The following is a 13,073-nucleotide window of genomic DNA, read 5'->3' as shown; positions in this document are numbered from 1 at the left end:
CCCAATTCAAAAACTCAAAAGTGGTCTAGAAGAAGGTGACTAAGATGTATTGGGGGCCGGGCTCGGTGGCTCAGCCTGTAATCCCGGACTTTGGGAGGCCGAGGTGAGTGGATTGCCTGAGCCATGTGTTCAAGACCCACCTGGGCAACATGGCGAGACCTCATCTCTACAATAAATCAAAAATTAGCCAGGCATGGTAGCGTGTGCCTATAGTTCCAGCTACTTGGAAGGCTGAGGCGGAAGGATCACTGGAGCCCTGCAGGTCGAGGTTGCGGTGGCCAGCAGCATGCCACTGCACTCCAGTCTGGGTGACAGAGTGAGACTTCAACTCAAAAAAAAAAAAATGTATTGAGAATTCACATTAGAAGGGAGGATGATAAAAACCAGGATATTTCTGCAATATGTTAAGAATTACGGGCCTCCGGCCGGGCTCAATGGCTCAGCCTGTAATCCTGCACCTTTGGGAGGCTGAGGTGAGTGGATTGCCTGAGTCCGCGGGTTCGAGACCCACCTGGGCAACTTGGTGAGACCTCATCTCTACAATAAATCAAAAAAGCAGCCGGGTGTGGTAGCGCGCACCTGTAGTTCCAGCTACTTGGAAGGCTGAGGCGGAAAGATTGCCGGAGCCCAGCAGGTCGAGGCTGTGGTGGCCGGGAGCAGCCACTGCACTCCAGTCTGGGCGACAGAGTGAGACTCCAACTCAAAAAAAAAACAGAATTATGGGCCAGGCACAGAGGCTCAGCCTATAAGCCCAGCACTTTGGGAAGCCGAGGCGAGTGAATTGCCTGAGCCTGTGGATTCGAGACGAGCCCAGGCAGCTTGGTGAGACCAGGCAAATTGGCAAGACCTCGTTTCTACAACAAATAAAAAATTAGCCAAGTGTGGTAGTGCATGCCTGTAGTTCCAGCTACTTGGAAGTCTGAGGTAGAAGAATCACCAGAGCCCAGCACGTCAAGGTTGCGATGGTCATGAGTGTGCCACTGCACTCCAGCCTGGGCGACGAAGTGAGACTCCAACTCAAAAAAAAAAAATTACTGAATGGAAGGACTTTATTCTTTCATGACAGCAGAAAACACAAAAATAAAAACAAACAAAAGCTATGGTGATCTTGGCATGAACTCTATGTTGGGAAGAGGTAACAGAAGACAGGTGTCCCAGTCTCTAGCCTCACCTCACCTACCACTGCTACCCAAGTGTCTATGGCTCTCTGGTTTCATCATTCTTTTCTGGGATTCTCTTTCTCCCCATTCATGTCACACCCTAACTCTAAGTAACCTACTAGCTCTAGAAGTCACATCTTTAGCTGCAAGCAGCACTGCCTGACCCAGGTCACAGGACAGGAAGGGAAAGAAGGCAAAGGAAATAAAGCTCGAGACACCAAAGCCAGACTTCATTTCCCATCCCTGTTTCCCAGGACTTTGAGGTTTCTCTGGGCTGTGCCCAAACAAAAGTTGGTGCCTATAGTGACACTGTTCCTGTGAGCACCCAGTGGCCACCATCAGTGTCCTTCACTGACCTAGACACTGTGCAGGTGCAAGAGTTAACACAGTTCCTCCTTCTATCTGGCAGGTGTGGCAAGCATGCAGGCAGATACCAGAGCACCTCCAAACCAGATACCCCAAAAATAAAAAAAGTGCAGACATCCTAGAGGACTCTGCTACTCAGAGAAGAGCACCATTTACACAGTTCTTACTTTTATAACTTTGTTGAGGCACTCGTCAGCCACCATCCTGACATCTGACTCCGCATCATCACTGCACAGTAGAAAAAGTTCCATAGCGATGCCCAGAAGTTTCTGAAATTCTGGAGAATTTCTAAGTAAAAAAAGAAGAGAAACTGTCAAAAGGAGTCTAAGGTGACATGGCAATAAAATGTAATGAAGTACCTGGTGTCCTGCAATGGAATTCTGAAACACAATAAGGATACTACATAGAAAGTAAGAAAACTCGAATAAAGTGTGAACTTTAGTTAATAGTGTATCAATATTGATTCATTAAAAATTTACCACAATAGCCGGGCTCGGTGGCTCAGCCTGTAATCCTGCGCCTTTGGGAGGCTGAGATGAGTGGATTGCCTGAGCCCACGGGTTCGAGACCCACCTGGGCAGCAAGACCTCATCTCTACAATAAATCAAAAAATCAGCCGGGCGTGGTAGCGCATGCCTGTAATTCCGGCTACTCGGAAGGCTGGGGCAGAAGGATCGCCGGAGCCCAGCAGGTCGAGGCTGCGGTGGCTGGGAGTGGCCACTGCACTCCAGTCTGGGCGACAGAGTAAGACTCCAACTCAAAAAAAAAAAAAAAATGTACCACATTAATGTAAGATGCTAATAACTGGGATAACTAGGTGTTAGGCATATGGGAATTCTCTATACTACTATGTAATTTTTCTAAAAATCTACAACTATTCTAAAATAAGGTTTACTAACACAAAAAGAGATTATACTTGCAAGAAAAATCTCATTTTTTTAAACTTTAAGTTAAAACTTAAAGATACTCCTTCAGAAACTTCCATCCAAGACAACCAACTGCTTTCTGCCAAAAGGTTACTTTTTTCCCTTTTTATAATATTCTTAAAACCTTGAAAATCAGTATAACAATAAATCTCTTTTATTCCTTTTTAATACTGCCTTCAATATGTTCGAAAGTATAACCACATTTCACCTTAAGATGGCGCATGATCATGGTCAGATTGTGTTTTTGTCACAACAGAGACTATCACAGTGTCACAAAACTGGAGTTCGTATACTGTTTGTAAACTAAAAATGTTTAATTGAGAGAGCCTGTTTAGGCTCTGTCATGATCCAACTGGCTGAACACAACCAAGAGTGCTAAGCTGATTGGCCATGTACATGAGACTGATTTCACAGCATTCTGAAGTATCATAAACCAGTTAATACAAGGGATGTTCTTGAAGTAATACCAAGAATAGCAAATCCCCCAGTAATACAGGGGATGTGCTATTTTCAAAACATCAAAATCAGACTGCCATTTCATGATCTCAATCTAAAGTACTCTGGAACTGAATCTGCCTTCCTATCTCTAGGTAATAATTCCTACAGATAGTAAGAAAATAGCCATGAGTCTAACAAAAAGCAAAGGACCACATCAGTAATGTTCAACAAACTTCTAAAAGCAAGAAACAAAACATGCCACTCAGCAATACTTCAGACCTTACCTATGTGGGATACAGTCATGAATAAACAAAGGAGAAAGGGTCTCTGAAATACTAGAACACCAATCAAACACTGTGAGCCAAAGCAGTACTGTCACCAGAAAGAGAATTAATTGTGAGCCACATGAGTTTATATTTCCTAGTCAATACATCAAAATTTTTTTAATTGGCAAGATTAATTATAATATTTCATTTAACCCAAAATATCCAAAATGTTATGATTTCAACATGTAATATGAAATTATTGAGATGTGTAATATTTTACAGCACATCTCAATTCAGACACTAATTCTTTACCTGTATTTAGATGTCATAAATTCAGTTGAAAAGTTCAAATACCATTTTCAACCATGCTTAAGAGTTCTGCAGTAACTAGATCAAAAATTGTTTTTGTTTTTGTTTTTTGGTGGTTTTTTTTTTTGAGTTGGAGTCTCACTCTGTCGCCCAGACTGGAGTGCCGTGGCCGCTCCCGGCCACCGCAGCCTCGACCTGCTGGGCTCGGCGATTCTTCCGCCTCAGCCTTCCAAGTAGCTGGAACTACAGGCGTGTGCTACCATGCCCGGCTAATTTTTTGATTTATTATAGAGATGAGGTCTCGCCAAGTTGCCCAGGAGGGTCTCAAACCCGCAGGCTCAGGCAATCCACTCACCTCAGCCTCCCAAAGGTGCAGGATTACAGGCTGAGCCGAGCCCAGCCTAGATCAAAAATTTATATTTAAATTTAATAAAGTAGATACAGGGCTAACTAGGTTATCTATTTCTTCTTGAGAGAGCTTTGATAGTTTGTGACATTCAGGGAACTTATGCATTTTATCTAAGGTGTCAAATGTATTGGCATAAAGTTGTCCATAACGTTCCCACAGAATCCATTTAACATCTACAGAATCTATAACAATGTAATCTCCCTAATTCCTGATATTGGTAATCTGTGACTTCACTTTTTTTCCTATTAGTGTAGTGGGAATCTTTACTGAGAGAGAGAGGGTCACCAAGGCTACTTTGCCAGGAAACAGCACTTATTTGCTCGGCTCAGTGGATTCCCATACAGAGGCTGAGCCCCAAACCCAGCGAGGCATTGCCTTATATACATTTTGGTTTCTCTGTCTCCCATACAAGGCAGCAGTTTGGCATTATCCATTTGATTGGATATTTTGTAGCTGGAGGCGGCAGTTAGCTTTACTTGTTACACACAGCTTGGTTTTACATAATTATTTCATTTGCATGTCTTATTTGTTGATTGGCTCACAAGATAGTGATCTGATTGGATTTCACCAAAGGTTTGAACATGTAGTCCGCCAAAGTGAAAAGCCCACGAAAAGAGTAGCACAAAGAAGTGGGAAGTAGCTTATTTTCCCTTTTCTTATTTCTGCATTTTTGGAAGGGTCCCGCCTCATTATTATTAATATATTGAAGCTCTCAAAGAACCAGCTTTTAGTTTTATAAATTCTCTAGTTTTTATATTTTACCAACTTATCTTTATGATATTCATTCTGCTAACTTTGGATTCCATTTCTTTGTCATTTTCAAGTTTTCGAAGGTGGAAATTGAGGTCACTAAGATCTCGCTTTTCTAAAACAGGCATAAATGTCAAAATTTTCATTTAATATGCTGTAACAGTACTTTACAAGTTTAGAAACGTATTGCTTTAAGCCAGCAAGACGGCAGTGGCTGGAGCAGGCTGTCTGCGGCTGGCATTGGCCCTGCGGCTCCGGAACCCCGACCTGCCCACCCGGGAGCTGTCAGTTTCAGCCCGGCTCTATCACAAGAAGATTGTTGATCATTATGAAAATCCTAGAAACGTAGGGTCCCTTGATGAGACCTAAAAATGTTGAAACGGGATTGGTGGAGGCTCCAGAATGTGGCAACATAATGAAATTACAGACTCAAGTGAATAAAAATGGAAAGATTGTGGACGCCAGGTTTAAAATATTTGGCTACGTGAAGTGGGTAAAAGGAAAGACGGTGGAGGAAGCTTTGACCATCAAAAACACAGGAGACTGCCAAGGAGCTCTGCCTGCCTCCCGTGAAGAGGCAGTGCTCCATGCTGGCTGAAGATGCAGTCAAGGCTGCCTTAGCTGATTACAAACTGAACCAGTCTGGGCGACAGAGTGAAACTCCAACTCAAAAAAAACAAGAACCCAAGAAAGGAGAGTCAGAGAAGAAATGAGCCTCAAGAAGCCTCCAGCAGGTGGCGTCTGTCGTCTGCCCACCTGTGCTGCAGTCACCTTAGCTGTCAAGAAGCCCCTCGCACCACACAGAGGAGCTGAGAGGAGCGCGGTTATTTGCTGTTCCCATTGTGACTCTAATGCAAACAAAACACACAGTTTAACTGTGCTGAATCCAGTGGTTTATTTCAGTCCACTTTATCGCCTTAACCCAGTTAATGCATATTTTGAATTGTGTGTTTGGACTCAGAGTTGAACTCAGTCATGAAGTCTCGAGTTTGGCCAGCCCATGAAGTGCAAAAACACCCAGTTTTTTTGTTTTGTTTTGTTTTTTAATTTATTTATTTAAATAGTGACCCCATCAGTGTTTCCTTTTCGTGTTCTGTCTTACAGCATATGTTCAATACACATCTAACTTTTTTACCGATTTAATCCTGCCATAAAAAAGTACAATATAAAATTGCAAGTATCTGACAAAAAAGACCATAAAGCATTAAAGCTTCAATAGTCAAGATTCAGGTAATTTTCAGGTCTCAGAGTAATTCTAGAGCTAAAATAGTAATAATTAACTTTAGATTCAGAATATATGTCAGTTCAGCAGCAACCAACACCCAGTTTTACCTGAGATGATTTTGAGAATGCCTTTGTCTGATTATTTGACAGAACCAATTGTACATAAAACAGATTTGCATCTATATTTTCATCTATACAATAATACCAATGAAAAATGAAAATAATGCATTATTTTCTTTTCAATCAATTTAAAATACTTTCTTTTTTTTTTTTTTTTGAGTCGAAGTCTCACTGTTACCCAGGCTGGAGGGCAGTGGCACACTCACGGCTACCACAGCCTCAACCAGCTGGGCTCAGGTCATCCTCCTGTCTCGGTCTTCCAAGTAGTGGAACCACAGGCACACGCCACCACACCTGGCTAATTTGCTTTCTTTTATTGTAGAGATGAGATCTTGCCAAGTTGCCCAGGTTGGTCTCGAACCACTGGATTCGGGCAATCCTCTTGCCTCGGCCTCCCAAAGTGCTGGAATTACAGGCATGACCCACTGCGCCCAGCAATTTAAAACACTTTTTTTTCAGATTAGAAAATAAAGTTTATTTAGAGAGCAAATCAGAGACAGAGAGATTCACCTCTCCAATGTAGGGGAAGGAGCCAAAGCTTAGGAAACATCGTGACGGCCATAGCCAAAAGAGCACATGGTCTACTAAAGCAATGGTAAATTTAAAATACTTTCACATTTCCCTTTTGACTTCTTCTTTGACACTCGGGACACATGGAAATGTATTTTTCCACATATTTGGGGCCTTTCCAGATAATCTTTCTGTAACAGATTCCAATTTAATGACACTGAGATCAGAAAAAATACTTTGTATTATTTCAATCCTTTTAAATTAAAGACTTGTTCTATGGCCCAGCATCTGATCTATCTTGGCAGACATTCTGTGAACACTTGAGTGTGTATGTCTTCTGCTGGTGCTGGGTGGAGTATCCTACAAATGTTTATCAGTTCACTTGGGTGGATGGTGTTGTTCAAGTCTTGTGGATTCAGATATTATGCTACGTGTTCTACGTATTATTGAGAGAGGATGCTGAAATTTCTGACTATCACTATTGACATGTCTATCTCTACCTGTCTATTTCTGTCAGGTTTGCCTCACATATTTTGGAAGCTCTGTAGTTAGGTGCATAAACATTGGGGATTGTTACGTCCATCGAATGAGCTGATCTCCTTCATCATTATGAAATAATCATTTTATCCCTGATGAGTCTTTACTTTGAAACTCGCCCTGACATTCACAGAACCAGTCTAGATTTCATCTGATTCTTGCTAGCATGGTGAATCTCTATCCATTCTCTTACTTTTATTCTATTTTTGCCTTTGTATTAAAAATGAGTTTCTTGCAGCACACTCTGAGCCTTACTTTTCTATTCAACCTAAAAAAATATCTGCCTTTTACATTTTACATATGCTTGTGAGCTACTGCACTCCAGCCTGGGCAACAGAGTGCGACATCAACTCAAAAAAATAAAAAATAGTATCACTGAGCCAAAATGAAGGTACTGGCAGCACCATGTTCCCTCTGGAGGCTCTAAAGAAGGCTTGCTCCCTGCCTCTTCCAGCTTTGGTGGCTGCCGTGTTCCTTGGTGTGTAGACATATCACTCCAATCTTCAAGGCCAGTACCGTCAAATTTCTGTGTTCCATCTTCATGTGGCCTTTTCTGTGAGTAGGAAATTCTCCTCTGGTTCCTTTTGTATAAGCATATGTGTAACTGCATTTAGGGCTACCAACCAGGATAATCTCTTCATCTCAAGATCCTTAATTTAATCACATCCTAAAAAACTTGTCCTTATAAGGTAGTATTTATAGTAGGACCTCATGTCTTCTTTTTTCTTTCTTTTTTTTTTTTTTTGGCGGGGAGCTGTTGGGGGAGGGAGTATTATTCTGCCTAACACAAATATTTGAATTTCTGCTCTTCTAGCCTTTTATGTTATTATTGCCATACATTTTACTTCTACATGTTATCAACTCCAAAATATATTATTTTTGTCATGAACAAGCAATTAATTAATCTCTTTTAAATATTATGTGGGATCAAAGTAACACCTTAGTCTAGGGCTAGGTAGGCAAACCCTTATGAGTAGTCAACCTGCTCCATGAGGGCTGAGGTCTTCCACTCTGACTAGTAAAATCAGAAACTCTTCCTGGTCCTGTATGAGTTTCAGAAATGTTTCCTTCTAACCCTTTTGAGTGATTCTATCTCCAGTCTGGGTCACTTCCTCACAAGCATATGCTCATCAACACTCATCTAAACACTTGAGAAGGGACCCTCTGCCATTCTTCCATATGAGTTCTCACCACCTGGGCCTCTCTGGACTCCCAGCTGTCTCCTAAACACAATAAACCACTGGCTTGGCCTCAGTTTCCCCTCAGTTCTTCCTCTTGGTGTGATCTAAAAATACCTTCCAGAAAGAAATCTGGTGAAATTGTATGGCTCACCACATTCATTTTTCATTTTCCCAGGATCACTATTCTTCTCTGCCTGACGCTCAAAACCTAGAAAACCATTGTTACATATATTTCATCTATTTTCAACTGTTTCAGGCAAAAAGATAAATGCTGTCCATGTTACCCTATCTTAGCCAGAAGCAACCTTTCATGATTTTTAACTTAATTTTTTAACAAATTGTTAATATCTTTTCCAGTCACAAATATAAATATTCATTAATGTTAACTAACACTCTCTTGTATAAATGTATCTTAATTTTCAATTTCCCATTGGTAGGCCATTAAGATTATTTTTAATTTACCGTTGGGATGAACAGCACTACACCAATATAATTACTTTCCTCTGGTAAATGCCTAGAAGTGAAACCGCTAAGTCAAACAGATGACCACCTTATTTGCCAAACTGCCTTCTCAGAAAGTTGTATCACCTCTGACAAAAATCTGAGTATTCTTAATGTCTGCTAGTTTGACAAGTAAAAAATTTTCTTATTTTTGTCTTTTTTTTTTTTTTTTTTTTTTTTTTTTGAGTTGGAGTCTCACTCTGTCACCCAGACTGAGTGCAGTGTGCTTCCAGTCACTGCAGCCTCAACCTGCTGGGCTGCGGCGATCCTTCTGCCTCAGCCGTCCAAGTAGCTGGAACTATGGGCGCGCACTACCACGCCCGGCTCATTTTGATTTACTGTAGAGATGAGGTCTCGCCAGCTTGCCCAGGCGGGTCTCGAACCCACAGGCTCAGGCAATCCACTCACCTCAGCCTCCCAAAGGCGCGGGATTACAGGCTGAGCCACCAAGCCCGGCTTATTTTTGTCTTAATTGTATTCTACTAATCATTAGTGTCTTAATCAGTTCGAGTTGCTATAACAAAATGCCTTAGACTAAGTGGTTTAAACAACAGACATTTACTTCTCACATTCTCGAGGCTAAAAATCTACGATCAAGGTGCTGGCAAATTTGATGGCTGGTAAAGGCCCTTGAACAAGATTTGCTGACTATCTAGGTTGGTGAATACATCAAGATGCTGGGCTGGCAGCACACCCAGAGAAGACATGGAAGCTCCAAGTTCCCTTCTCCCATAACTTTTCTTACACATTTCTACCACTTGGCAGTTCCTGAGTTGCATTTTTTATAACAAACTGGGTAACCTGAGTATTTTCCTGAGTTCTGTGAACCATTCTAGCAAATTATCAAACCTTCTGAGACAGGGAATCATCTGATTTATAGCTGGTCGATCAGAAGTAAAGTGGCCTCCTGGGACTCATAACTAATGTCTGAAGAGGACAGTCTCATGGAACTGATTCCTTTAACTTGTCAGATCTGACACTTACACCAGAAAGAGAGAGTCGGAACTGAATTGTCTTGTTGGATACCCAGTAGGTGCCGGAGAGTTGTAGAATTGATTGGTGTCAGAGAAACATTCAATCTCCAAAAGTCTCCATCTCCAAATACCATCTAGAAGTCAGAGCTTCAATATATGAATTATGGGTGGACACAAACATTCAGTACACAGCTAGTAAATTTGAGCAATTTTCATAGGAAGAACAAAATAAGTGTTAGCTATTATGGTATTGGCCCAGTCATATTTCTTCTTTTCTGAACTATCTATTTGTGTTATTTTCCTATTAGGATGAGTCTTTTTCTTAATGGTTTATAATTGTTCTTTATATAAACTATTAAACCTTTAATATATATGCTATCAATACTCTCCCCCAGTTAAGTTTACTTTCAGTTTTAAGGAGGATTTTCACAAATTAAACTGTATTCCAGTCACAACAATGTTTTTCCTTTACAGTGTTAGCCTTCTTCAGTTTAAGACTAAATTTTCTTTTTGAAATAATGATTTCATTTTTCACATTTAGGTAATAAGTCTGAAATTTATGTTTGTTTGCAATATGAGACAGAGACATAATTTTCTCCCAAATAGTCAGTAGTAAAATGCATTATCTCCCTCACCTCCCTATTAATACAAATGTTATCTTTACCATCAATTCATATACAAGATACATATATAGACTTCTAACTTTCTATTCTATACCTGTTTTAATGTCCAACCACTGCTATAATATCGCAAATACCATATCTCACCATATTACTGATGATTTCAAGATTTGCTCTGCAACATTTATAATCTGTTCTTGCAGATGAACAAGTTCAAAAATACCCCTACTAGAATTTTGATCGAGGTTATTTTAAATGTATGGATTATTTTAAAGTTATGGATAAATTTATAGAGAAAATCCAACTCTATGATATAAAATCTTCCCATCTAGAAAGTGAAGTTATCATCTTTATCCTTCAGGAACTTTAACAGCAGTTTTTAATATAGTTTCCGCATATTTTTGTAAATTCCTCGGAATTTTATACTTTGATGCTACTTAATGAACTAGATCTTAAGCACTGTATTTTCTAGCTCATTATGCTAACATATGGGAAATCTACAGATTGTTGTACATTATAGTTGTAAAAGGTTGCTTAAATGAGTGTTCCTAGGTATTTCTAAGAGGACGTTAACAAAAACAAATACCACCTTGAACATCTATCGTAATACTATTAAGAAAAGGATCGACAGTGGTGGGAATCTATGGGGGGGACAGGGAGGGCAAGGGTGGTGGGATTAATGGTAGTCAATATCTCTCTAGGGATGGGGGGACACCCCTTATCAACAAGAGTGCCTGAACGATGCATATTTGTATACCTAACCCTTAACTATACCCCACAATTTTAAAATAAAAAATATGCTTATTAAAAGAAAAACAAAAAAACAAATACCTAGGCCCCCTAAACCAAAAGTATAAGGAAAGGGACAGTGAGGTATCTTCATTACTATATTTTAAACAAATTTTCCAGATAATTTTGATTCTCATCCATATTAAGGAACCAGTAGCTTACACCACCCAATTGAGAGGTGAGTAGACTATGTAGTCACAATACACATGAAGTTTTTTGTTGGTGTTTTGTTTTGTTTTTAAAGCAGGATTTACTGAGAGGACAGAAAAGTTCCCACAGTGAGAGGGGACCCAAAGGGGTTGCCCACACATGAATTTTAATGATTTCTCACATTAAAAACTTCAGAAGCTGCCATTTAAATAACCTCATTAGAGACAAAATCAATATACCACAGAAGCTACAAAAAAGTTCCAAAGATTTAGTCACATTCTAGGAGGCAACAGACAATACCAGTAGTCATCAATAAATTTCCATAAAACATATTTAATAAAATATCTACTTCAGCTATATGAAGAGTATCCTAAAACAAGAAAAATGTCTCTGGCTCCAAAAAATATTCTATTGACATGCTCCTCGGTAGAACTAGAAGTATAATGAACTCTCAGCATTACTCCATATAAACAAGAGATAGGCCAGGCACGACAGCTCACATCTATAATCCCAACACCTTGGTAGGTTGAGGCAGGAGGATCGTTTGAGGCCAAGAGTTCAAGACCAGCCTAAGAAACACGGCAAGTCTCCACCTCTACAAAAAATTTAGAAATTAGCTGGGCATGGAGGCATACATCTATAGTCCCAGCTACTCAGGAGGCTGAGATGGGAGAATCTCTTGTGCCCAGGGGTTCATGAATGCAGTGATCTATGTTCGCACCACTCCACCTCAGCCCAGGGAGCAGAGCAAAACCCTATTTAAAAAAAAAAATAGCCAGGCATGGTGGATCAAGCCTGTAATCCCAGCACTTTGGGATGCTGAGGCGAGAGGAATGCCTGAGCCCACGAGTTTAATATCAGCCTGGGCAACTTGGTGAGACCTTGTCTCTGCAATAAAAAATGAAAAAATTAAACAGGCATGGTAACACGCGCCTGTTGTTCTGGCTACTTGGAAGGCTGAGGCAGAAGTATCGCCTGAGCCCAGCAGCTCGACACTGGGGTGGTCATGAGTGTGCCACTGCACTCCAGTCTGGGTGATGGAGTAAGACTCCAACTCAAAAAAAAAAAAGAGAGACCCCGATGTGAAAACTATTGACAACTATTATTTTGCTTTGTTTTGTTTTTTAACATTTACCATTTGTTACTTTTCATTTATGTATTTTTTTTTTAATAGAGACAGGGTCTCACTATGTCACCCAGGCTGGTTTTGAACTCCTAATCTCAAGCACTACTCCCATCTCAGCCTCCCAAAGCACTGGAATTACAAGCATGAGCCACCCACCTGGTCAACAACTATTGTTCTGATTTAAATGGCAAACAGAACCACAAATCAGTCATAAGATATCTCAAACATATTTTGTTAATATGTGAATCAGAACCAACATTACATGAATTTCATGAAGAATTCTCAAAAAAAAATGACAAGAATAAATTCAGAATAGAAGAGATCTCGTTTCCTGGGTCAATAAGCTTTTAGAGAAAAATGATATTCTTTGAAAGCTGGTTGGTAGAGATCAGATGGACAAAGCTGTGCTATAGCAATAGGGCACCAAGTGTTTGCTAAGTATTTAAAGTCATTTCACACAAAAGTAATGATATTTTATAGCTCTGGATGATGCACAGCACAATGAGATATATTTCCCACTCTCAGGTAGGTCACAAGCACATGGATGTAGTTACTTCTTCACAATATTTCACATGCATCATCTAATCCCACAAGAACTCTCTAAATAGGGGTCACATTTCATAAATGAGGCATCACAGAGGTTCAAAGATATTAAAACTTATCTAAAGTCACCCAGTTTATGTGGGTAATAGAGATGGAATTCAAACCATTTTTTCG

The 13,073-nt window shown here is 40.2% G+C and overlaps 1 protein-coding gene and 1 pseudogene across 1 annotated transcript in view; one reads left to right on the top strand and one right to left on the bottom strand.

Annotated features, from left to right (window-relative positions):
- HTT (huntingtin) overlaps nt 1-13,073 on the bottom strand; it is a 158,195-nt gene that overhangs the window by 126,972 nt on the left and 18,150 nt on the right. The window contains exon 3 of the mRNA XM_021711235.1: nt 1,694-1,814. Coding sequence (XP_021566910.1) covers nt 1,694-1,814 — 121 coding nt within the window. The remainder of the gene's footprint in view (nt 1-1,693; nt 1,815-13,073) is intronic.
- LOC110595439 lies at nt 2,667-5,253 on the top strand (annotated as a pseudogene).

Source organism: Carlito syrichta, unplaced genomic scaffold, assembly GCF_000164805.1.
Source record: "Carlito syrichta isolate Samal-C Ts95f unplaced genomic scaffold, Tarsius_syrichta-2.0.1 Scaffold301952, whole genome shotgun sequence".
In the NCBI taxonomy this organism is placed as follows: Eukaryota; Metazoa; Chordata; class Mammalia; order Primates; family Tarsiidae; genus Carlito; species Carlito syrichta.
This window is presented reverse-complemented; position numbering and strand designations above follow the sequence as displayed.